Here is a 25842-nt window from a genome sequence, read left to right as displayed (position 1 = left end):
ATGTGACAGAGTAGTGTCCCATTATCAGTCATTTATGCCAGGAGGAGGGCCCCCAGGCAGACAAGGTTGCAGGAATGCAAGAAAGTGATGTTTTTGCATGAACTTTCTAAATCAACTTTCTCTTGAGGACCCAGCACCGTTCTGGGCACTGGAGATACGGCAGTTAATAAAACCAGCAGAAACCCTTGCCCGTTTGGGGAGCTTCTGGATGTCCCAGTGGAGTTGACATACTAGAGCAGAGAGAGAGAGAATAAAAAATAAGTAAGAAAAATATAGAGTATGATGGACAGTGTTAAATGCTAAAAAAGAATGTAAAGTATAAAAAGGGGACAGGACATAGTGGGGTGAATAGCTGCGATTTTATGTATTTATTTGGCCGCCCCACGTGGCTTGCGGGATCTTAGTTCCCCCACCAGGGATTGAACCTGGGCCACTGCGGTGAAAGCAGGGAGTCCTAACCCCTGGACCGTTGGGGAATTCCCAGCTGTGATTTTATTTTTTAATTTTTTAAAATAAATTTATTTTATTTATTTACTTTTGGCTGCATTGGGTCTTCATTGCTGCGCGCGGGCTTCTTCATTGCGGTGGCTTCTCTTGTTGCAGAGCACGGGCTCTAGGCACGCAGGCTTCAGTAGTTGTGGCACGTGGGCTCAGTAGTTGTGGCTCACAGGCTCTAGAGTGCAGGCTCAGTAGCTGTGGCGCACGGGCTTAGTTGCTCCGTGGCATGTAGGATCCTCCCGGATCAGGGATGGAACCCGTGTCCCCTGCATTGGCAGGCAGATTCTTAACCACTTTGCCACCAGGGAAGTCCCAGCTGTGATTTTAAATAGTGTGGTTAGGGAAGGCCTGGCTGGGAACAAAAACATGAAAGGTGAAAGGAGTGAGCCATGTGGTCTCTGCAATATCCCAGGCAGAGGACACGGCAAGAATGAGGGCCCTGAGATGAGGGGAAGCGAGGAAGGTGGGGGACAGACCCTCCAAGGCCAACTTTGCAGGGCTCTAAGCAGGGCGAGGGATAGCCCAGGTGTGGGAGCAAGGATTGCAGGTAATGTCTCTGACTTCCCACTTTTGCCTGGATCAAACCTCTTTCACCACAGTTTCATTAAGGTGGATCCCGGTTCTGACTCCCCCACCCCCACCCGCCCCCGGCTCAGCGGGAGAGAGGACCAGGGCTCTGTGAAGGGAAGGGACTCAATGGGGGCGGCTCTGGGAGGCGAGAGCAGCTCAGCTAAAGGGATCCGGGGTCATTGCGAGTGTTAAGAGCTGAGAGCTGGAGAGGGGCTAGAGAATCTGAGTTCAGCACTGGCTCAGGGGTGTCTTCTGGGCGCCTTTGCGGGTGGTCCCTGGCTTCCGCCGAGTCCAGACGTCCAGGGCTGGCAACGCCATGGGCCTGGATCAGACCGGGATCCTGCGCTGGGAGCGCTGCCTCAGAGGCCAGACGGACCGAGGAGCAGGTGCGCAGCTCCCGGGGCAGCGGCCCACTCTGGGAAAACAGCCGCGGCCACGCCCACAGTGGGCCCTCCCTGTCCCCGCGGATCCCTGGCAGCTGGCAGCGCCCGCTTCCCCACGCCTTCCGTGCCAACGGCGCTGCAAATGCGGGAGGTGGGAGGGGGAGTGTCCAGCACTTTGTGCTTTTCACCCCACACCCCGTAGAATTCGTTTCCGAGCAGTGGGGAACCAGGAGCGAGGGGCGGGGGCGCAGGTCTCGGCCCCGCCCTCTCTTGGCACCCCCCCTCCCCGCGCCGTGAGCCACTCCTGGCCAAGTCCTTCCTCCCAGGGCGCTTAGTGAAGGTGGGAAGAGGGGCCACGTCACTGTCCCCAGGCCCGGGAGAGGGCGGCTCCGCCCCTCCCTCCCCCGCCGGAGCGCTGGGCCCGGATCGAAGACTAACCTGCCCCAGCCCAGGGCCAGCCCAGTCGCTGCCGCCCGCCTACAAAGCCACAGGCAGGTGCAGGCGCAGCCGCTGCGCGAACGGGCAGAGCGGACCCTTTAGGGCGCGCGCCATCCGTGTGTCTTTCCGTCGGTCCATCAATTCGGGCGTCAGTCCGTCGGCGCACCGCCGCTCCCACCCAGGCCCCAGCGGCCCCGGCCCCTCGTCGTCCCGCACCCGGAGCCGCCCGCCAGTGACGGCCTTGGAGCGGCAGCCATGTCCATGGGCCTGGAGATCGCGGGCACCTCGCTGGCCGTCATGGGCTGGCTGAGCACCATCGTGTGCTGCGTGCTGCCCATGTGGCGCGTGACGGCCTTCATCGGCAGCAGCATCATCACGGCGCAGATCACCTGGGAGGGCCTGTGGATGAACTGCGTGGTGCAGAGCACGGGCCAGATGCAATGCAAGGTGTACGACTCGCTGCTGGCGCTGCCGCAGGACCTACAGGCGGCCCGCGCCCTCATCGTCATCGCCATCCTGCTGGCCGCCTTCGGGCTCCTTGTGGCGCTCGTGGGTGCCCAGTGCACAAACTGTGTGCAGGACGAAACGGCCAAGGCCAAGATCACCATCGTGGCGGGCGTGCTCTTCCTGATGGCCGCCTTGCTCACCCTCGTGCCGGTGTCCTGGTCGGCCAACACCATCATCCGGGAATTCTACAACCCGTTGGTGCCAGATGCACAGAAGCGCGAGATGGGCTCCGCCCTGTACGTGGGCTGGGCGGCCGCGGCGCTGCAGCTGCTGGGGGGAGCGCTACTCTGCTGCTCGTGCCCGCCGCGCGAGAAGAAATACACGCCCGCCAAGATCCTCTACTCGGCGCCGCGCTCCAACGGCCCAGGCACCGGCACCGGCACAGCCTACGACCGCAAGGACTACGTCTGAGGGAGCAGCCGCGGGAAGCCTCTACCACTCCCACGAGATGGCGCGCCCACCAGTCCTGCGTGCGGCCTTGCATCGGAGACCAGCCCACCCAGATGCCAGGCAACTCTCTCGCTGGACTGGGAGGGGACCTCCCGGCACCCCCTTCCCCAGCCGCCACCCCTCCTCGGGCCGGGGAGCGGGATTGCGGAGTCCAGGGGCCAGACAGCACGGACCATGAAACCTTGCCCCTCTGGAGCGCGGAGCTACAAAACAAGCGCTACTTGTTCGCCCCGTCGGGCTGCGGCCTGACAGCCTTCGTTGAGCAGGGACCCGCAGTCTTGAAAAGGGCCACTTGATATTTTTCAATAAAAGCCTTTCGTTTTGCAGTTGCCTGTGCCTCCTTGTCCCGAGCGCGGACAGGCCTCCACCTCCCTGCAGAGCTCTCCCCACAAGGGCTGGCCTTGGCTGGATTCTGCTCTCCCACTGCCCGGGATGAAGCTTAGAGAGGGACCGAGTTTCGGTAGCCGAGAAAGTGGGGTTGTAAACCGAGCTGGGTGCTCACTAGCTAGTTGGTCTTTTGGCCTGTTCACTGGGGATTCAGACGATGAAGCCCCAATCTGGAGGGGCGGGCATGAGTGCTTCCGGGCATGGGGGAGGTGGGAGGAGGATTTCAGGGACCCCCTTCCCCAGAGCTTGTGCCTGGAGCACCCGCCCTCCACAGTGCTCCCGCACACCTGAATCTCGCCTGTGGTGTGTGAAAGAGCACATTCAATGCTATGATTTCATATTTGGGAAAGGAGAACAAAAAGATCTATTGTTTTGGTAAAACACACCACCAAAGGAAGCTGAGTGGAATCTTCTCACCAGGAGAAGAGATGAGAGAGGGGCCTCATTTTCTTCCTGAAACCCTTGAGGGAGGGAAAGAGGCGGGGGGACTCAGAACTCTCTGGTGACATTCTAATGCTAAGGTAAACAAGGTTTGGAAGCACTTGTGTCTTGGAGAAGGTATAAGAGGTTCAGGCAGTGGGAAAGGGGGCTGGTGTGCAGAGCCAGGAAAGTGGGATTCCGATGGCTGGGTAGATAGCAAGGTGAGGGGGGAAGTAGCAATGGGGCCCTGGGCCCAGAAGAGGCCAAGTCATGGAGAATCTCGTGAGCAGAATTACAGATTTTGGACCCTCATCTAATGTTATGGGAATCATGGGAGGGACGTACCTGGTCAAATTTACACTCTAAAATAACCTCTCCAGCTGCCCCTGCAGAACTGGGACTCAAGGAGAAACATGAAGGCAGGAGACCATCTTAGAGGCTGTGCAGCTGTACCCGTGTGAGATGATGCAGCCCAGAAATAAAGCAGGGACGGTGGGGTGGGGGACCAGGCCTGACGGGGAGGGGGCGCTGTAAAAGAAGCAAGATGAGCTGGGCTGGAGAACCATTTGGATAGGCGGGGTGAGGGAGTGGAAAGAGCTAGGATAACCCCAATTTTCTGCCTTAGGTCGCTGACTGGCTGGTGGTGGTACCATTTACCAAACTAGGACCAGGTTGCTGGGGGAAGATGATGGTTTCACTTGTGAGTGAACGGAGTTTGGCAAGCCTGTGGGACCTCCAGGCAGAGACGTCCAGGAAGTGACTGGACATACATAGAGATCTGGAACTCAGGAACAGTAAACCTGGCTGTTGTTAGCATACATATGGCAACCGAAACCAGGGAAGTGGATGAGATCAGTCTAGAAACCAAAGAGAAAAAAAAAGAGTTTCAAGAAGGCGGGCGTTGGCAATGGCATCCGAGGCTGCGGAAGTCGTCAGGCAAGAAGAAGCCTGAAGATTAAAAGCGGCGAGGTGGTCACTGGCAGCCTTAACTAGAGGCATGGGGCAGACGCAGTGGACAGAAAAGTGAGTGGGAGATGAGAAGCAGAAACAGAACATGTAGACCATGCGTCCTAGAGGTTTGGGGAATCCAGGCCAGGAGAGCCACTTGCAGGGGAGCAAAGGTCACAGGACAGGTATTTGGGATTGTGGAGGCTTGCAATTATTTCGAAATTATTGTATCTTGAACTTGTTGGCCTGCAGCAAAGCGAAAGCAAAAGGCCCCGGGAGCAGACAGATTTTTTCAGTAGAATGCTTCACATAGCTCCCAAAAAATTCTCCTCTAGTTAAGGAACAACAGATATGTTTTTACCCTTTATGACCTGGGGAAGAGGAAGTAGGTTACCATGAACAGTAAGAGTACCCTGGCTTTAGATCCTTCATTCTCTGTGAGATTCCAGGAAAGGACTTGGGGTTGCCATTACTCTCTCTCCAGCCCAGTCCCCTTTGGGAACCAGTCTTCTAGCCTGCGGGGAAGGAAACAGAGTGACGTGGAATATGAAGGTGAGGGGGGGCTGCTAGTGATGGATCCTAGGGAGAGCTAGAGGGAGGGGATGTGGGCTCGGGGCAGTGGGTGGGAGGGCTCCATGGGGAGGCCTCAAGGGAAGGAGGCTTAGCCATGGGGAAGTGAGGGGAGGGAGCCCAGTAAGAGGGAAGGGACTCAGAGAAGGGGGTCAGTGAAGGGGAGGGGGCTCCGTGGGGGGAAGTGTCAGAGAGGGAAGAGGCTTAGCAGTAGAGGGGGAGGGAACTGAGATGGGATTTGGGAGTGTAGGCAAAGGGCCAAGGGATTGCATCTGCCTTCACCCACCCCCACGGTCTCTTGGTCAGTGGAACCAGGGAGTCAGGTTGGCCCAAGCCAAAACTGAGGGGCACCAGGTGGCTTCTTTGTCCCAGAGGGCCCTGCAGGCAGGAGCGAGGTTATTCATTTACCACCGGCTTCAGGAGGGCAGCCTGGATGCAACGCCTCCCAACCGCACTGTGGCAGAGCTGCAGCCTGAGGCTCTGAGCCAGCCAGCCCACTGTGGTTCATCCCCAGCACACCTGTCAGCACCCATGAGCCAGAGGGATGTGGCCGAGAAGGTAGACAGACCCAATCAGATCCTCAGGTGGGGTGGGAAGGACTCCCGGGCCTCAGACCCTCCCCCAGCTCCCTAGTCTCTCCCCAAGCCTGGGCTCTCCTGGGCTCCCCTGGCAGGTAGTGGTGAGGTATCCTACCCCATCCTACACCCTCCCACCCCAACTCACACACACATCCTTGCCTGGCTTCAGGATCTGTCCTAACTCAAACTCTTCTTATTCCTGCTGGAGTTTAGGGTCTAAACAGAGGGCATAGAGTTTGCAGCCTAGAGACCACAAACTGAGGAGGGTCCCACGTGAGGGGTCCCAGGAAATCCTGAGACTGCTAGAGAAGAGAAAGCCATTTGGTGTGACTGGACTGGGAGTCAGCTGGGATCCGCTCCTTTCCCTGTGTGACTCGGAGAAATTTCCTTCCCTTCTGGGTCTCAGTTTCCCCATCATTTCAACATAGGGCTTGGACCAGATGATCCATGAGGGCCCCTGTAACTTGTCTTTTCCATCCCCATTTTTATCCTTATCACCCCCTGCAGAAGAAAATTAGTCGGAACCAAACTGACCCGGTAAACAGGGCAGTTCACTCTCTGAGTCTCAGTTTCCTCATCTACAAAATGGGTATGATAATAGCACTGAGCTGTGTTGAGGATTAGCTGAGCCATCCTCTGGATTCCCATGCAGTCTAGTTTCACCCCGTCACAGCACATACTACATACACTATGTTGTTGTTCTGTTTCTTGTGAGATGTCCCCTGCAGAAGGTCATCTCCCAAGATCACGGGCACTATCCTGAGCTTCTCTCGGTCTGCAGCACCCAGTACAGGCCAGCACTCATTTGTGTTGCTGTCTATGTGCAGGAGTAGCACATGGCACAATGCTAGGCACACAGTAGAACGTCAGTTAACTTGAGTTGGTATCGTTAATATTTGGGTGTATTCAGCCAGGCAGGAGTCTGGGAACATGAGGGAGATGGCTGGGTCATGAGAAAGTCCTTGGATTTCTTCAAAATCCACAGCCCCTGGAGCCCCCTGCCAGGCCCTGGGGCTCTGTCCCACCCCACCCCCCACTGTTGTGCTGCAGGCTGCCCTGATCTGGCCACACCTGTTCTAGCTCTTCCTCTTAGCAAAACTAAAAGCCAAGTGTTTTACCAAACAAATACAGCATTTATTGTGGCTCCCTCAAGGTCTGCGGCAGGCCTGGAGGGACAGACCATACCTTCCTTCTCCCTCCCCTGCCAGGGCTCCATTCAAGGTCATCCTTGCCAAGACAAGTATGCACTGCAGAGGAGGTGAAGAGAGAGAGAGCGCATTGGCCCTGGTGAGGGATCTTGGACAAGTCACTGGCCACCTCCCACTCTCCTCTGTAAGAGAGGTGAAGTTGTCCCTGCTCTATTTGATCTCCGTAAGAACCCTGCGAGGTAGGCATTACACGCTGAGACCACCGAAGCTCACAAGCTGATGAGGCTGGGCTCCAGGCTGTGCCACCTCCTGTCAATTACCAGCCTGTTATTATTTCTAGATACGTCCACCTCTCTTTTTCCCCACTTGTACCACCGATTCCAACCAGGCTATCACCATCTTTCTGTAACAGCCTCAAGAGGGTCTCCCATCTCCAGACTGCCTCTCCCTACCCTCAACCCTGCTGAGTCCATTTCCAAGCCATTTGGAATAGCCAAGTGACACAGTCCGGAATCTGGCCATGTCACTCCCCTATTTAAAGTCCTTCCAGTCCCCCAAGCCGAGGTGGCTCTTAAGAGCCCCCCCAAACACCACGGCATGCCTAAAGAGCCCCTACAAGGGCAGAGCCGTGCTTGCCTCTCGGTTTCTGCCTGCACTCTGCGCATTGCCTCACTCTGGCCTCCCCACCCCGGCCTCCAAGGCTCAACCCCACTAGACAGCCTTCCCTTCCTCAAAAATCGTGCTCTCTGGACCCTCAACACAAGTCATCCTCTCTTCTTGGCACAGTTTCCCCATCTTCACCTCACCCGTCCTGGGAAGCTTAGAGGTCACTTTATATCCCATCTGAGGGATGCTTCCCTGACACCCAGCCTATTCCTATAGAGTCCTGGGCATCCCGGGCAACACCATAGCGTTTGTCCCTCTGTGTCAGAATCACCTCTTTTTTTCTTTTCTCTCTCTCTTTTTTTTTTTTTGGCCGCATTGGGTCTTCGTTGCTGTGCGCAAGCTTTTTCTAGTTGCGGCGAGCGGGGGCTACTCTTCGTTGCGGTGCGCGGGCTTCTCATTGCAGTGGCTTCTTTTGTTGCGGAGCACGGGCTCTAGGCACGCGGACTTCAGTAGTTGCAGCATACCGGCTCGGTAGTTGTGGCACACGGGCTTAGTTGCTCTGCAGCATGTGGGATCTTCCCTGACCAGGGATCGAACCCATGTCCCCTGCATGGGCAGGTGGACAGAATCACCTCTTGTCTTTCTCCTGCCCTAGACCATCAGCTCTGTCGGGGAAGGACCTAAGCATCCTGTTCACCTTTGTATGCCCCAAGCCTAGCAGAATGCCCAGCACAAAGCTGATACTCAATAAAGAAGAGACAAGGTTAATGTCCATGGTGCCTCTTGGAGATAAAAATGACTGTGTCTAATGTGCAATCAGGGAACAGCAGCAGATTGGTTCTAGAAGAGTTCAGAGGTCATGAAGAGCTGTAACAGTCTAGGAAGGCTTTGTGGGCAGTGGGGGGGTGGTCCCTGAAAAGGTCTTGCATAAGTAGGTTTTAGATGGGCAGAGCTAAGAGGAAAAGGCTTTCCAGGCAGGAGTCACTGATTGGGCAAAGGCAAGGTGTCAGGCCAGAAGTCAGGAGTTGACCAAAAGGTCAACCTGGTTGAAGTACAAACTTTGTATACAAGCCAGTAAGAGAAAGGTTGAAAAATTTGAGTAGGGACACGGAGTTACATTTCAACCCAAATTTCTCTGCCTGGTATTCCAGACCCTTCAGTGCCTCCTTCCCAGACCCAACAATGCAGCCACCTAGAGTTGTTCCAGCCTCCACAGTTTTTCTTTTATTGAAGTACAGTTGATGTACAGTAATGCTATATAAGTTACAGGTGTACAGTATAGTGACCCACAATTTTTCAAGGTTATACTCCATTTATCGTTATTATAAAATATTGACTATATTCCCCATGTTGTACAACATATCCCTGTAGCTTATTTCATACCTAGTAGTTTGTACCTCTTAATCCCCTGCCCCTATATTGCCCCTCCTCCTTTCCCTCTCCCCACCCAGTCTCCACACTTTTTTTTTTTTTTTTGGCCATGTCGCACAGCAGCATCGGGGATCTTACTTCCCTGACCAGGGATTGAACCCGTGCCCCCTGCAGTGGAAAAGAGGAGTCTTAACCACTGGACTGCCAGGGAAGTCCCAACACTTTTTTTTTTTTTTTTTTTTCCACCTTGCCTTCTGTCCACATGCTAATCATTGGCAATTCATTGGGAATCCAGATGCATTAAAGGTCTAACACAACAAAACAAACAAGCAAACTAGAAAGAACTAGAAGACAATGCAGAAAGCATTTTTATGATATCAAAATGAGGAAAGCCTCCCTAAGCAAGACACAAACCCCAGAAGAAGTCAAACAAAAGATGATCAGATTTGAGTGCATAAAAATATAAAATAAATAAACAATCTGAAAAGGAAAGTAAGAAAACAATTCCACTTACAATAACATCAAAATGAATAAAATTCTTAGAAATAAAACCTAACCAAGGAAGTGAAAGACTTGTACACTGAAAGAAATTAAAGAAAATTAAAGAAAACACAAATAGATGGAAAGACACCCCATGTTTATGGACTGAAAGACTTAAAATTGCTCAGACATCCATACCACCCAAAGTGATCTACAGATTCAATGCAACCCCTGTCAAAATCCCAACGACATTTTTGTTTTTGTGTTGCAGAAATAGAAAAATTCATTCTGAAATTCATATGGAATCTCAAGGGAACTGAATAGCCAAAAAGAAGAACAAAGTTGGAGAATCCACACATCTGGATTTCAAAATATTACAAAACTATAGTAATCAAATCAGTGTGGTACTAGCATAAAGACAGACATATAGACCAATGAAATGGAATAGAGAACCCAGAAATACACTCTCACAAAAATGGTCAAATGAGTTTCAACAAGGATGCCAAGAACACTCAATGAGGAAAGAACAGTTTTTTCAACTGGATATCCACATGCCAAAGAACGAAGTTGGACTCTTGCCTGACAGCTTATACAAAAACTAAAACTGGATCAAAGACCTAAACATAAGAGGTGAAACAACAAAACTTTTAGAAGAATGTGGGGAAAAAGCTTCACAACGTTGGGCTTGGCAACAATTTCTTGGATATGACATCAAAGGCACCAGCAGCAAAAGAAAAGAATAGACAGATTGGACTTGATGAAAATTTAAAATTTTGTGCATCAAAAGATACTATGGACAGAATGAAAAGGCAATCCACGGGATGGTTTTGGAATATATTTGCAAATCATGTATCTGATATATGATTAATATCCAGGATATATACAGAATTCCTAAAACTCAAAAAGAAAAATAAAACAGAAAATAACAACTGTTGGCAAGGATATAGAGAAATTGGAACTTTTGGTGGGAATGTAAAGCGGTATCGATGCTGTGGAAAACAGTATGGGGGTAAAAAACTTTAACTACCTTATGATCCAACAATGCCACTTTTGGGTATATACCCGAAAGAGTTGAAAGCAGGGTCTCAAAGAGATATTTGCACACCCATGTTCATAGTACTATTCACAATAGCCAAGGGGTGGAATGCAAATGTCCATCTATGGATAAAGGGATAAGTAAAATGTGGTCTATACATACAATGAAATATTCTTCAGCCTTAAAAAGGAAGAAAATTCTGACATATGCCATAATATGGGTGAGCCTTAAAGATAAATACTAATTGAAATAATCCAGCCACAAAAAGACAGATACTGTATGATTCTACTTACATGAGGTACATAGAGGAGTCGAATTCATAAAGACAGAAAGCAGAATGATAGCTACCAAGGCGGGGAGAGGAGGAAAAAGGGAGTTGTCCTTTAATGGGTATAGTTTCAGATTTACAAGATTAAAAAGTTCTGGGGACTTCCCTGGCAGCCCAATAGTTAAGACTCTGTGCTTCCACAGCAGGGGGTACTTGTTCGATCCCTGGTCGGGGAACTAAGATCCCAAATAAAGAAAAAGAAAAAGTTCTGAATATATGTTTCACAACAATATGAATTTATTTAAAATTACTGAACTATACTCCATAGTTAAGGTGGTAAATTTTATGTTATGTGTTTTTTGCCACAATAAAAAAATTTAAATAGAAGGGAAAAATGAACAAATGTCAAAGATAAGCAAGAAACAGGGAGAAAATGTTTGCAACATATGTAACAGAAAAATGGTTAAAACACCTACTATAAAGAGTTCCTGCAAATCAACAAGAGAAAGTATAGCAGTCCAAAAGAATAATCGGCAAAGGAGAAGAAGCAATTATAAAAATAACTATTTATGCTAATAAACATATGAAAAGATGTATAACTTCCCTATTAAGTGGTATTTCTCTAAATTCTCTAAGTGAAACAAATTTTCCCCCCTTTTAGATTGGCAAACTTTAAAGACTAATTGTGTCACTGGGGGCCTGGCAGAGAGCAGACAGCATGCTGGATTTTATTCTATTTATTTATTTTTTATTTTTTTGGCCACGTGGCCAGCGGAACTTCCCCACCCAGGGATTGAGCCTGTGCCCCCTGCATTGGAAGGGCAGAGTTGTAACCACTGGACCACCAGGGAAGTCCAGCATGCTTGATTTTAAAGAGACTTTATTGGAGGGACTATGTACAGAGAGGTATGGGTAGAGCTAGGGAATTCAGTAAAGGATATTGAGGTACCAAGAAACTAACAATTAAAAACAAAAAAAGGAAAGAGGGCTTCCCTAGTGGCGCAGTGGTTAGGAATCCGCCTGCCAATGCAGGGGACACAGGTTCGAGCCCTGGTCCGGGAAGATCTCACATGCCGTGGAGCAAATAAGCCCGTGCGCCACAACTACTGAGCCTGGCTGTAGAGCCCACGAGCCACAATTACTGAGCCCACATGCCACAGCTACTGAAGCCCACGTGCCTAAGAGCCCATGCTCCACAACAAGAGAAGCCACTGCAATGAGAAGCCGCGTACCACAACGAAGAGTAGCCCCCGCTCGCCTCAACTAGAGAAAGCCCGCGCACAGAAACGAAGACCCAACGCAGCCAAAAATAAATAAAGAAAGAAAGAAAAAGAGTTGCATCTCCAGCAGCATTAAAAAAAAAAGAAAGAAAGAAACTAACAGTAGTGGGGAGCCATTACCACCCCCAAGCCTAAAGAAGCAATGGGAGGAAACAGAGTTACAGGGTTGAAAGATGGAGCCATGGGAAACAGGGTTGCTGGACAGTAGCCACAGCTATAGAAGGACACACCCTCTGCTGGAACCACAGCAAACCTGGGAGCAGCAGGAGAAACAAATAGGCCAGCATCTCTCTCTTCTCGCCCTCAGAAGCCAGAAGACAAAGCTAATACAGCCTGCAAAGGTGAGCCTCCCACAGGAGCAGTCAAGAGCGGAGAAAGGATCTGCGACACTAACCAGCACTTTGATGATATCCCATATGAGAGAAAATAATAGCTAACAATTTCTAAGTGTAAGTGTTGACTGAATAGTGGTATTATCATCATTATCCCCATTTTATAGATAGGAGAACTGAGGCACAAAGAAGTTATACTGGTTGCCCAAAGTTCACACAGACATTACACAGAGACGCTGGGCTTTGAACTCAGGCATCTGGTCTTCTAGAGCCCAAGTTGTTAAGGACTGCATTCCTCTGCCTCTTGTTTTCCTTTTCCCTTGTTGGTGAAGTATATATTGATACAATAACCAATTTTTTGGAGGGCAATTTGACCACTTCTACACAAAATAAGGTCCCTTATAAGTATAAAAAAATAGTCTGAGATCCAGTAACTCCACTTCTAGGTAACATTGTTCAGAAATACTCAGTGTGCAAAGATACGGGATACTCATTTTATGCATCTATAGATAACTAGAGCAGATTCCCACCCCCAGCTCCAGTGATAACTCCTGATTAGACTAAGCCAATCATGGTGGTTGGTTTCTTTCCCTCCATGGTGATTGGCTCAGAGAGGGCATGTGACACTTTTGCAGCCAGTGAGACAGGAGGGAAGGTCTGTTGCCAGGCCGCAGGACTAGGCTTCCACTTGCCTAGGAAAGAAAGCACCCCATCTTCCCCTGGACGTTGTCCTGTCAGGTGGTAATATCTGGAATTCTATGCCAACTTGAACCTCCAAAGAGAATGAGCCCGAGGACTGCGACCAATGATGAGGACGTCGATCTGGAGAGGAGGAACCTGGAGCCCTGGAAACATTTTCTATCCAGTAACCGTCTCCTCTTCGGGGCCCTGAATTTCCTCTAGATCTCTTGGTTGTGGGAGATGCGGCTTTTCTTATTGGTTAAGCCAGTGTGATTTGGGGTTTCCAGCCAAAAGGGTCCTAACCAGTACAACTTGGCTGCCGTAAAAGAAGAATCAAGTACAACATCTCTTGTGAAGTACCCTTGCAGAAAAACAAAAATAGCAAATAAATAAGTGAAATCTGAATCTGATCAATCTTCTAGATCAGAAGATCAATTTACAGCACATGCAAAGGAGAGAGGAACACATATACCCATAATACAGTCAGCAAATCCAGATGTGGAGAACTCTATAGGACAAACGGGTTCTTCAACAACAACAACAAAACTCAAGGAAAAAAATGAGATGTAGGGACATATGGATCAAAAAAGAAGAAACACAAGACATATCAACCAATCACAGCTGTGGATCTTAATTGTTTCCTGATGCAACCTGTTAAAATTTATGGCATTTGTGAGACAATTAGAAAAGTGAACATTGAGTGTATAATTGATAATATTAAGGAATATTAAGTGGTCCAGTGGTTAAGACTCTGTGCTTCCACTGCAGGGGCTGCAGGTTCGATCCCTGGTCAGGGAAGTTCCACAGGTCAATGGTGCGGAGGGGAAGAAAGAAAAAAAGTATGTAAATGATATGGTGGTTTATGTTTAAAAAACAAATAGGTCCTTAGCTTTTAGAGAAACATACTGAAATATTTACAGATGAAATAGTATGATGTCTGAGGTTTATTTCAAAATAATGCAGAGATGGGAGAGGAGATACATGGGGTACAGATGGAACAAGATTGGCCTTGAGTTGATAATTGTTGAAGCTGGGTGATGGGTGATGGTGATTCTATCTCCCTTCATATATGTTTAAAATTTTTCATAATAAAAAGTATTTTTTTTTACAGGTAGATCCAGGGAATTCCCTGGCAGTCCAGTGGTTAGAACTCTGCGCTTTCACTGTCATGGGCCTGGGTTCAATCCCTGGTCAGGAAAGTAAAATCCTGCAAGCTGCACAGCACAGCCAAAAAATAAAAGAAAATAAAATTAAAAATTTAAATTATAAAGAAAGGTAGATCCAATAAACTAAATTAAATAATAAAAATAAATTAATTTTTTTAATTTTTAAAAATAAAAACTAAAAAAGGTAGAGAGAAAAAAAAATCTCCCTCAGAAATGCCTTATTTCTCTTGCATTAGCAAATACCACCCACTCTCTACTATATCCTTCACATCAACATATAAACGTGTTTATCTCCCATCTTAAAAAAAGAAAGTTCCTTGACTTCACATCTCCAAAGAGATGCCACCCCATTTCTCTGTTCACCTCAAGAGCTATCTCACCCCTGATTTTGCTTCCTCTCTGCCCACATGCCAATCAGCCCCTCCTGTCTGCTCCTGCCCCCACCCATTCACCACTCCAGGCTGCTCCTGGCAAGGTCCCTGGGGCCTCCAGGTTGCCATGGCCAACAGTCACGCTCTCAGCAGCTGTTGACAGAGGTGGCTGCTCTCTCTCCTCCTCAGAACCCTCACTTGTCCTGCTCTTTGTGACACCACCCTCGCCTGGCCTTCCTCCTCCTTCTGTGCACTTCTTCCATCTCCCTTCCTGCCATCCTCCAAAGGTCCTCTGTCTTAGGCCCTCTTCTCTTCCTCCAATGCACTTTTATCCCCTGTGAGTGTCTCTCCCATTTCCACGGCTTTAACATCCCCCAGCTCCCAGACCTCTCCTCCGAGCTCCCCACTCATGCATCCACCTGCCTCCTTGAATGCCACGAAGACAGTAGAAGACACTGGTTAACAGCATGGCCCTTGGAGCCCAACCACTTGGGATTGGATTCTGGCCCTGCAGCTTCCAAGCAGTGTGATCGTGGGCAATTAATTAACCTCTCTGTTGCTCAATTCTCTCAGCTATTAAAGGAGGGATTAAATAATACATGTACCCTCTCACAGTCATTATGAGGAGTAAATGAGTTAATGGATATAAAGCATTTAGAACAGTGCTTGGCATGTTAAACTCAATAAATGTTAACTATTATGCTATCTCATGGGCATCTCAAACTTAACATGCCTCAAGTGGAACTCTAGATTCTCCCTTACCACTTGTACCCTACAGAGGGGGATATCCATCTAATTCTTCATCCAGGGAATTCCCTGGTGGTCCAGCGGTTAGGACTCTGTGCTTTCACTGCTGAGGGTGCAGGTTCGATCCCTGGTCGGGGAAATAAGATCCCACAAGCCACGCCCTGCAGCCAAAAATAAAAACTAAAACTAAAAATAATTGTTCATCCAATCCTATTAATTCTAACTCAAAATATATCTCAAGTCTATCTACCTCTCTCTATCTCCACGGCCACCTCACAGTCAAAAGTTACCATCTTGTCTCAACTAGATAATACAATAGCTTCCTAGCTGATTTTCCTTCCTCTCCTCCACTTCCCCTCTAATCTGTCTCTCCAGCCTTTTCCTGCATAGCCAAATAGTCTTTGTAAAATGGAAATCATATCTCTCCCTGCTTAAACCCTTACTGGCTCTCATTTCTCTTTAATAAAGACCAGATCCCTTACCAGGCCCCTACATGGACCCACCCCAGCCCATCTCTTATAGGCCTTTTTCCCCTTTGTTTTCTCTGCTCCAGCTTCCTCTGCCTACCTCTCTGTTCTTCTAACAAGGGAAGGTCTTGTGTACTTCAGGGCCTTTGTACATACTATTCCCTCTGCCTAAAACACTTTTCCCCCTGGTGTTTATATGACTGCCTCCTTCTTATCCTCCAAATTTCACCTTACCTGAGACCTTTCCTTACCACCCTACTTAATATCTCCCACCCCAATTATTGAACACAGCACCCTGCCCACTTGAAAGTAGAAATGCTGGGGGGGGTTTTTGGTTTTGGCTTTTTGTTGTCCTTGAGGAAGAGGGCCACGTAACTGCCATATCCCTGACTCTAAAATTCATATTTAGCATCCGCGGGTGCCCAGTAAATATTTGCCAAATGAATCATTGGATTGTTGATTTATAAAGAAAGTCCGTGTATATGGCATTGTGGCAATTACCTCAGTTCATAAACTGAGCCATGCAATAACATTATTTCCTTGATGCTCCATTCTGCTGAGGCAGTGGCTGGGCCACAATTCCAGGACATTCAGCAGGGCCAAATTTGCTGGGGGTGTGTTGGAGGGGGGAGATGAGGGAGGAGGCTGGGGGAAGGGTGAAGTTGGACAGTATCCAGCCCTCAGGCAACAGTGATCACTGCTGAGGCACCACCATCTTGTCTCCATGGTCCCTTTGGTCCTGTGGTTTGTACTGTGTCTGCTTTGGGCTCAGAGCTGGGAACAATTTTGCAAGCTGCCTATGATCCTGCCTGCCTAGTAAGCCCATGAGCCATTCCTTTCTGGGGACCCTGCCAAGAAGTAAGTGGCAGACCCCTCCCATTCTTGGCCCAAACACTTATCTCTACTGAGGCTTCCTCTTCCCCTCTGGGCTTCAGCTTTTGAAACACAAAAACCAGCTTTTCTACTCTTTGGTCTGCCACATGCATCGCCAGGAGCATTGAACACAGAACCCAGAGCAAAGAAAAATAGGAAAATGTAAAAAGGAACAAACTAGAATAACATAGAAATATATTAGATGTTTGGAAAAGATCAAGCTGCCTACTATGTAGGGAAAATACTAGAAGGGCCAAAATGGACAGGTCCAGTGAGAAGGTGGTGATGGAGGGGCGAGATGGGGCTGTGGAGATGGACAGAAGTGGATGGATATCAGAGCTGTTTGGGAGATAAAGATCAACAGAACTAGGTGAGAGATTGGATGGGGGTGGAGGAGGTAAGGAAGGAGGCATCAGAAATGACTCCTGATTCTGCCTTGAGAAATGGGATGGCTTTGTCATTGAACATGGTGTGCCAACTTCTGGAACACCCTCCTCCACTGTAACCCCCTCACCTGGCCGATTCCTACTCATCCTTCAGATCTCCATTCAAGCATCACTTCTGCAGGGCCAGTCGGATTCCTCGGTTTTATGCTCTCACTTTCCTTTGCATATTTACTGGGTGTGTGATCACACATCCATTCGTATCTTCCCCAGCAGACTGTCAGGTCTGTGAATTGATCTGGGCTCACCCCTGCATCCCCTGTGCCTGGCACATAGGGCTCAGTAAATGAAGGCTCCAAAATGCAGGCAGAGGGGGCTGGTGTGCAACCTGCAGGCTGCTGTTTCTCAAGGGGAGTGAAGGTTGCTGGGTTTCAAAATACACAGAGTCGGGCTTCCCTGGTGGCGCAGTGATTGAGAGTCTGCCTGCCGACGCAGGGGACACGGGTTCGTGCCCCGGTCCGGGAAGATCCCACATGCCGCAGAGTGGCTAGGCCCGTGAGCCATGGCCGCTGAGCCTGCGCATCCGGAGCCTGTGTTCTGCAACGGGAGAGGCCACAACGGTGAGAGGCCCGCGTACTGCGAAAAAAAAAAAAAAAGTTAGCAGGGCCTGTCGGGGGTTCTGGGGCAGAGGAGCAAGTAGGTGAAAGCAGGAGTTGGAGGATCTGTGGGTCTGGTGGGGAGCTTGGAGGGGAGGAGGTACAGGTAAGGCCTGGAGGTGGCAGAAATGGTCCCCAGAGGCGTTCTGGACACCGGGGCTAGAGGATGATCACGCGCAGTCTCTGTCTTCTACACGGGGTCCCCATGAGCCTCCCCAACCCGCTCCGAAGAAAGTAAATACTCCACACCACCCACTGTTGTGTGGCTGTTAGTCTGTTGTTTTGTTCACTGGCTGTGTCTAGAAAGGTGCCTGTGTCTAGAAAGGCATGAGGCCCCAAGAAATCTGTTGATTGCTGAGTGAAAGAAGGCAGGAGCAAATGTTCTCAAAGTGTTCCCTGAGTCGGGGGAGGCACAGGGGATTACCACCGCTCCCACGCAGAACAGGCTGCTGTGCCGATTAAACAAGGTAATGCATACGAAAGTCTTGGCAGTTTAATAAACTCAGGTTCAAAATCTGGTAAGAGAGAAGTTGGGTTGGGGGTGGGGTGCTATGGGAGGATGCTGGATGGGAGTCACTTGAGGGGGGCCACGGGGACAGCCCCAAGGGAAACCTCGAGGGGTCTTCCAGGAGCCCCGGTGACACCCGCCTGACCGACACCCCTGCCCCACCTGGCGGCAGGCAGGAATTTGCCCTGATGACCTCCCCAGGCGCCCTCCTGTCACCATGGTGACCAATCGCAGAAACAAGCAGCCTGATTGTCCCTGCTCAGCGGGGCAGGTGAAACCCTGGCCACGTGACCGATACTGAGCCAGGTGCGGTTAAGGGACACCCGCCACCTCCCTGTCTTAACCCATTCAACGCCGCCGCCACCAGGGTGCAGTGTTCCTGCGGCCGCAGGCCACACCCCCTTGGCTGTCAGTCCCCAGCCAGAAGGGCGGTGACGAAATACTCGGAGCACTGCACTAGGAGTCACACAGCCGGGCAAGGACTTCGGGTTGCGCCACACGGGGGCTGCATGATTGGAGCTGGGTGACTTCACCTCCCAAATCTCCATTTTCTCAGCAGTGAAATAAGGATGCTAACACCTTCCCAGTTTGGACGGCTGGGAACAGAGATGCGGAAGTGGAGAGTCGATCACCGAGGTCGAGCGTCTTCATTCTGTGCCCCGTTTCTCCCCCTACATCAACCTCAGCATATCAGGGGCTTGACACCCCCCAAGAAGGAGACCCTCACCAACCACCAGCGAGGCCACTGGCCTGTTCCTGACAAGATGGGAGGGGTGGACGGCCCTAAGGTTTACCCCTGCCCAACACCCCATCACCAGAGTCCTTCCAAGGTAACAACAACCCCTCTCCTGGTCCCACTGCTTATTCTGGAGTGTTAAGTGAAAACCTCAAGCCAACTGGTTTTTCTGCTCGCCAGCCAGCCAGGTCCTGACCGGCCACGTGACACAGCTGGGGCCCAGGACTCAGAAACGTCTCAAGACTGCTTCTGCCCCTAGACCCAGGACTCTGACTGGGGGCAGATGGTCAAGGGTTGTGGGCCGGGCTCAGGTTACCCAGTTAGACAGTAGGCTGGGGTGGGGATGGGGGACCACCTGAAACCACATTTGAAATGCTACTCTTCTGAATCACCACCATGACATCAACCCTCTTCCCCTTTATCCACCAGTTCTAGAAAAACTTCCTACCTGATCTCCTTCAAGGACCCCTCCCAGGCCTTGGACCAACCCCCCTCCAGAGCTCAGATGTTCTCATCATGCCCCTATTGACTATGCTGGCAACAAATGATCACACCACCTGGTGTGTTTAGAGTCCCCAGCGATCTCAAAGTCCTCCTCAGATTAGAACAAAACACCTGCCCATCACCAGGCTGGCTCAAGATGGGGGCCACTTCATTAGGCAAGGCATTTATGAGGCCATGGAGTTAGGATGCATCCTACTGTACTGACTCCATCAGGCTTGTCCTAAGGAGGTGGGGGAGAAGCCAGTGGATCCCTGGCTAGCCCAGGTGCCATGTCCTGGAGGGGGCACTGACCCAGCTACCAGCTGAGCCTACACCTAAGCCTCAGCTAGTGCTTGAATCTCTCCATAATCATTCAGTAAAATTACTATTGCACTTTGCGCCAGATGAACAAAACATGACCCAGGTCCTTCAGGAGCCCCCAGCCTGGTGGACACATAGGAGTCCAGACTCTGACAGATGTTTTGAGAACATGAGGTGGAAGAGATTAGTTTCAACTGGGAAACGCTGGGAAGGCTTGAGGAAGAGGTGGCAGTTATCCTGGACCTTAAAAGACATGGAGGACTTGGGCAACTGGCTATCTGGAAAGTGGACACAGCGTCCCAGTGGGAAGTGGTGTGGGAAAGGACCTGAAGGGAGGTGTGCAGTATAGTCCTTGGGGGTGCCTGGCACTGCGCAGCTTGTGGGATCTTAGTTCCCCGACCAGGGATTGAACTCGAGCCCTCAGCAGTGAGAGGACGGAGTCCTAACCACTGGATCACCAGGAAATTCCCCCTGACCGTTTCTGAGCAGAAGAATGCTGTAGAAAGAGCAGCTACTCTTGCAGCTGCTGAAGGCTGGACTGCTGTGGAAGCCAGCTGAGACCTGAGACAATGTCGCCACTGCCACCACTACCCCAGACTGGTCAGAGAAGATGGCAGCCAGTCAGTGCTCCAAAAGGAGGCGACTTCCCTGCACGATGTGCTGAGGGGGGTGGGAAATAAAGGTCTTATTTATTTCTCTGCTGGTAAATGGGGGGCGGAGGTGAGCAGATCTGAACCATTTCAGCTCAGTGCAGCAAATGCCCCCTTTAGTACAAACACCTGGCCTCCCACCTTGACTCGCAGACCAGAGGTTACGTTATACCGCTTGTAAGTTATTTGCCTCAGTTTCCTCATCAGTAAAGGGCAGGAGCGGGGGTCAAAGGGCGGGCTGGAAATGACCTCTAGAGTCTCTCCTAGCTCTTTCTAGAGTAGACTTCAGGATTAGTAAGAGGTGCTCCGTCCAGCCTGCCTGGGCCCCCAGCTATAGAGCACGGCGCCTCCAAGCTGACGCCTCGACGACGGGAGCCACTCATGGCGCCCCTCGCCTGCGACCGCCAGCGGCACAGAAAATACAGCATCCGGAGCAGGCCAGGTGCGGGGTCCACAGCGGGCCCAGGCAGCGCCTCCTCGGCTTGGCAAGGATCTGCTCCGCGGCGAGGGTTCAAGCCCCAAACCCAGCACGTCACGAGCTGCGGGAACGTGATTCCCAAAACTCAGGCTCCGACTCCCCGCAAGAATTCTGCGCGGGGAGGGGCCGGGCGGAGCTTAGCAGGGCGGGGCCAGGGTATTGGTTAGCTCCGCCCAGGGCGTGGCCAGGTACGGTGCTCTCGCCTGTGGGCGTGGTGCCCACAGGGTTTCGTAGTGACGCAAGGGGCGGAGCCTGGGGGGGACAGTTTTCCGGGATTACGTAAGGAAACGTGAGCGAAGGAGGGGCGCTCCGCGATAGGGGGCGGGGAGAAGGCGGAGCTCCAGTCGGAATTGGGCGGGGCTCCGAGCGAGGCGGAGCCGGGGGACAACACGAGGTGCGCGCCGGGAAGGAGATCCGGGAGATGCTCCGCTGGGCCAGCGCCTGGAGGCTCCCCCATAGGGGCCTCGGCCCCTCCAGTCCCAGCTTCTCCAGAGTGCCTGTCGCACCCAGCAGCAGCCAAGGCGGCACCGAGCCGAGGTCAGTCAAGGGTGTCAGGTGCAAGTTCGTCCTTCGCCCCTCCCCCTCCAGTCCAACCCAGATGGCTCCACTTCCTCCGCTTGGGCCCGCCCTCTCCCAGGCCGCTTCGCCAGCCGGCTCAGACCCTTCCCCCACCCTTGCTCCTCCCGCCAGGCCGGTGCCGCTTTCCTACAGACTTCTGGACGGGGAGGCAACCCGCCCGCCCCTCGTCTTTCTGCATGGGCTCTTCGGCTGCAAAACCAACTTCAACTCCATCGCCAAGGCCCTGGCCCAGCAGACCGGCCGGAGGGTGAGCTTCCGGGAGAGGTGGGGACCCGAGGGAGGTGGGGCCTTGGTGGGCGGGGCCCTAGAGGAGGCCGCGGTGTGGCCAGCTTCTCTGTCCTCAGCGCTGGGAGTGGCAGGTCCTTCTCGGCAGAAATTAAAGAAGAGATTGACCTTCTAAGGCTGGAGGCCCCAGGGCAGACCCAGGCCCTAGATGAAGCCCATTCATTCCCTCGTGCTTTCACCCATCCAGTCCTTCATTCGTGTTACAGGTCTAAGTGCTGCACCCTAACCTAGGCTCTGCTGTCAGATGCCTAAGCACCAATACCCTACCCCCTAAGGGGGCCAGACCCTGCTTGTTCACCAGGGATGACAGGGGGCTTTCCACCTCGTCCAGCAGCCCGTCCTGCTGTGCTCCAGCTGTTGCCAATTCTTGGTGTCTGCTTTCTCTGGAGTTGCCACCCAGCTAGGCCATACCTCCAGAGACGTGGTCACACTCCTTGGACCTTCTGGCACAGTGGCTCCAGGTTCGTCATCTGGGCCTCCAAGGTCTGAGAACTGGGCCTTCTCACCTTTCGGGCCCTTCTTCCCCTTCTGGATCTCCCCACCACCCCAGGCTCTCCACCTCCCTCAGCCTGCAGATCTGCCAGGCTTTTGGCTATGCCCTGAATGTGGATGCCAGAGCTGCCCGCCTCGCCCACTCCCCAGGTGCTGACAGTGGATGCTCGGAACCATGGTGACAGCCCCCACAGCCCAGACATGAGCTACGAGGCCATGAGCCAGGATCTGCAGGACCTCCTGCCCCAGCTGGGCCTAGTGCCCTGCGTCCTCATTGGCCACAGCATGGGAGGCAGGACAGCCATGCTGCTCGCACTTCAGAGGGTGAGCCGTCTCTATCCAGCGCTTCTTCCCATCCACTGTAGACCCTGCGTGCCCAGCAGGCAACCTGGAACTCCAGTGAGCCTTGGATGGCCAAGTTCAGGATCCAGGAACTAGGCCTGAGACCTGCTATGCCTGCCCTAAGGTCCCCAGTCTGATTCTCTCCCACAGCCAGAGCTGGTGGAGCGCTTGATTGCCGTGGACATCAGCCCAGTGGAGAGCCCGTCCAGCTTGAACTTTCCAAACTACGTGGCAGCCATGAGGGCCATAGACATCCCCGATGAGGCGTCCCTCTCTGGTGCCCGAAAACTGGTGGATGAGAAGCTCAGCTGTGTTATCCAGGTAATACACCCAAGCCCCTGTATGGTGTTGTGGGCAAAGGAAGAGTGGCAGCCCCGGGCCTCACAAGGAGTCCCTCCCACCCGCAACTGCTGGACCCCCACAGAGCATAAGTATGCGGCAGTTCCTGCTCACCAACCTGGTGGAGGTGGACGGGCGCTTTATGTGGAGGGTGAACTTGGATGCCTTGGCCCAGCACTTGGACAAGATCTTGAACTTCCCACCACGACGAGAAACCTACTCTGGGCCATCCCTCTTCCTCCTGGGTGGAAACTCTCAATTCGTGCTGTAAGCCAGGCTGGGTGGTGGGAGGGGCATACCTGACTTATCCAGCCCCCAGCCTGGGGAGGGCTGGGGTGTGGGCAGGGGGTGCCTGAAAACCCAGAAACACCACTAGGCAGGTGGACTCACGTGGCTCCCCATCCCTCCCCGCTTGGCCTCCACTTCTCTCCTTCTCTCTCCATCTTCCTACTTTCACCCCCTCTCGGTGGCCTTCTCTCCGGCGGACAGTCCCAGCCACCACCCTGAGATTAGACGGCTCTTCCCTCGGGCCCAGATGCAGACCGTGCCTAACGCTAGCCACTGGGTCCACAGCGACTGCCCGCAGGACTTCATGGCTGCAGTCCGAGACTTCCTGGCCTAAGAAAGGCCAGAAGGGGACACAAAACCCCAGGCTTCAAGGCCCTGCGGGCTGCTCCTTGTTTCTGCACAGAAGGACTCAGGTGGGCACTGAGAGGGCACAAGGATGCGTCGGGGGTGTGTCAGACCTTAAACTTTAATGAATAAAGTTACTCTTCCCAAGGTCTTGGGCTGAGCTCTCTCACCGCCAACGTCCCCACCAATGCAGGGGGAATCTGACCCAGGGGGTCCTGGCAGTTCCAGGGTCCATGGGGCTCCCAGAGCGCCCCTGGACTCTCTCTGCAGCTGACTCTCGACCTGCTGCCTCACCATCCACTGCATGTCATCCTGGGGGCAGGAGAGCAGGTTCAGGGGCCAGGCTTGTGCCCGTCTGGCCCAGCCCCCTGGGCCCGGCCGGCAGGTCCACCCTACCTCCCAGGCCTCCACCTCCTGCTTCAGTCTCAGCTTCTCCTCCAGAACTTCCAGCAGCTGGGCCTCCACAGCTCGCAACTTGGCTTTGAATATGTCCAGCTCAGCCTCCACTGCCCGTTTCCTGAGGGGGCAGAGAGAGCAGCCTGGGCGTCAGAGCCTGCAGATCTGGTTCTGGGCCCTGGGGGTGGACAAGTATGGCCACAGCCCCCGCCTTGTGACAGAGTGGGTATTTGTGTGGCTTTTCTTCCAGGAATGCCTGATGTCCCCCCTTCCCCTCCTGGCAGGACAGAGCCTGAGGGTGAGCCAGCCACCACCCTCCCATCCCCCACAAGCAGCTTCCTCTCACTTGGCAATGGCTTCATCCCGCTCCCGGAGGACCTGGTCCAGCGAGGGCTCTGTCTGGGTGTCCCCCAGCGCTCCAGCCACTTGGGATTCTGGGCTCTGTGGTAGGGTGACAGAGGAGGCAGTAGTGGTTTGCGGCTTGCCTGGATGAGGTGCCCCACTTGGCTTTTCCGCCCTGGCCTTGGCCCTGAGGCTGATGTCAGGAGGGGAAGGGTCTGAGACGTTCTGTACCTGCCCCCCAGTGCCCCGGTCTCGTGGGCAGGGGACTGCATCATGCTGAGGGGTTAGTAGGTGTGGCCCCTTCCCACCTAAAGGAAAGCAGAGGGGGCAGGGTGTTTGGACCGCCCCCCTCCACCCCACAAGAGGAAAGGAATTCTCACCTGATCCCCAGGAAAGAGACAAGGTGGCTTCAGAAGGACACTTACCCCTCGAGGGCCCCAGACTGAGAGGGTGGCCTGGTGACTGGGACTCTTGTCAGCAGGGTGGGGCAGGCGGAGGACGTGGCCCTTTGCCCTCCCTTCCTGTCAAGGCACTCCCTGTGAGGCTCCGCCCCGGGTAGGCTGACCATGCCCCTGCCTCCACTCCCGGATCCTGGAACCCTCCAGCCAGACCCAGAGTTTCTTCACCCATTCCTTGTCCAGGCATGCGTGCCCCTCACCTCAAGGGGGCGCACTACTCACATCAGGAGATAAGAAAGGAGTGAGAGCCGGATGACGTCAACGCTGAGAGACAGGTGCCCCAGTCCCCCATGCTGAGGAGTTGGCATCTTGGAAGCTTGAGTGGCATCACCACACATACAGCCATAACCTTAGCTCAGCAGAAAACAGAAGGGCAAAAGTTTAACCGTTCCTGGCAAATGCCTCCTAACACATTGAACCGTCCATCCCCCCTAGCAATATCCTCCAGTATTCCCACAATAGTGTTCATTATTCCTCCAGTATTCCCAACATTCTGATCCTGGAGTGTGGGTGGAGGTGCTGTGCTCTGAGGGGGGGCGGGCAGGGGAAGTCTCAGAATCTCAGTATCCCACACCCCCCCTCGATGTGACCATTGAGAGCACAAGTAACCTCAAACGTGTAAGAGGGCCTCCCCATTGAGAGGCCTTTGCAGCAAGGTTCCATCTTGGGGATTAGACCCTCAACCCCACTCTAAATAGTACATACTTCCTCCAAGACCCCCCAGGAAGCTCCCTGCAGACATGACTCCTGGTTTGTCTGGGTCCCACTCAACCAGGTGCACCTCTAACAGCCAGACTCCAGTTTCTTTGGTTGAACCCAGGTGAAGAGGTGGAATTGAGCTGTACCCCCAAAAACCCCTTTTGTGGAGGAGATTCATTCATTGTGTTTCTGGAGGCTGCTGTATGTCATGATCCAGACAGGACCTCTGCTCTCGGATCTCTGGGGCTAGCAGGGATGAAGCACAGATATAGTCAGAAAAGGGTGTCAGGGAGTCCAGGGACAGTGGGAGCACAAAGACCCCTCACATCCAGTCACGGGGGTTCCACAGGAGCTTGTCCAATAATGAATCCCGCAGGCCAGCAGGAGTCAGCCAGAAAGGTCTAACACTCATGCCAGGCATTTCTTTTATCTTAACTTTTTACTTTGAAGCAATTTCAAACTGCTCTTCAATGTCAAAATGCCCCTG

General features: G+C 52.4%; 3 protein-coding genes across 3 annotated transcripts in view; 2 read left to right on the top strand and 1 right to left on the bottom strand.

Moving 5' to 3' along the window:
• The first annotated feature begins 1705 nt into the window (after positions 1 to 1705).
• Positions 1706 to 3172, top strand: CLDN3 (claudin 3). Its single transcript, XM_027126147.1, has one exon. It carries the CDS (start codon positions 2145 to 2147, stop codon positions 2805 to 2807), a length of 663 nt encoding a protein of 220 aa, XP_026981948.1. The 5' UTR covers positions 1706 to 2144; the 3' UTR covers positions 2808 to 3172.
• Positions 3173 to 21161: 17989 nt separating this feature from the next.
• Positions 21162 to 23608, top strand: ABHD11 (abhydrolase domain containing 11). Its single transcript, XM_027126146.1, has 6 exons — positions 21162 to 21327; positions 21481 to 21616; positions 22297 to 22470; positions 22639 to 22809; positions 22913 to 23094; positions 23401 to 23608. The coding sequence occupies exons 1-6, from the start codon at positions 21212 to 21214 to the stop codon at positions 23447 to 23449; spliced, it is 828 nt and encodes a 275-aa protein (XP_026981947.1). The 5' UTR covers positions 21162 to 21211; the 3' UTR covers positions 23450 to 23608.
• Positions 23563 to 25842, bottom strand: part of LOC113630312 (uncharacterized) — a 12322-nt gene continuing 10042 nt past the window's right edge. Inside the window, exons 4-6 of the mRNA XM_027125511.1 lie at positions 24579 to 24719; positions 24203 to 24297; positions 23563 to 23977 (exon numbers count right to left, since the gene is read on the bottom strand). Of these exons, the coding sequence (XP_026981312.1) occupies positions 23575 to 23977; positions 24203 to 24297; positions 24579 to 24719 (639 nt within the window). The 3' untranslated portion in view covers positions 23563 to 23574. The remainder of the gene's footprint in view (positions 23978 to 24202; positions 24298 to 24578; positions 24720 to 25842) is intronic.

The sequence above is a fragment of the Aethalodelphis obliquidens genome, unplaced genomic scaffold (assembly GCF_003676395.1).
Source record: "Aethalodelphis obliquidens isolate GAN/ISIS:26980383/991018 unplaced genomic scaffold, ASM367639v1 scaffold30, whole genome shotgun sequence".
In the NCBI taxonomy this organism is placed as follows: domain Eukaryota; kingdom Metazoa; phylum Chordata; class Mammalia; order Artiodactyla; family Delphinidae; genus Aethalodelphis; species Aethalodelphis obliquidens.
This window is presented reverse-complemented; position numbering and strand designations above follow the sequence as displayed.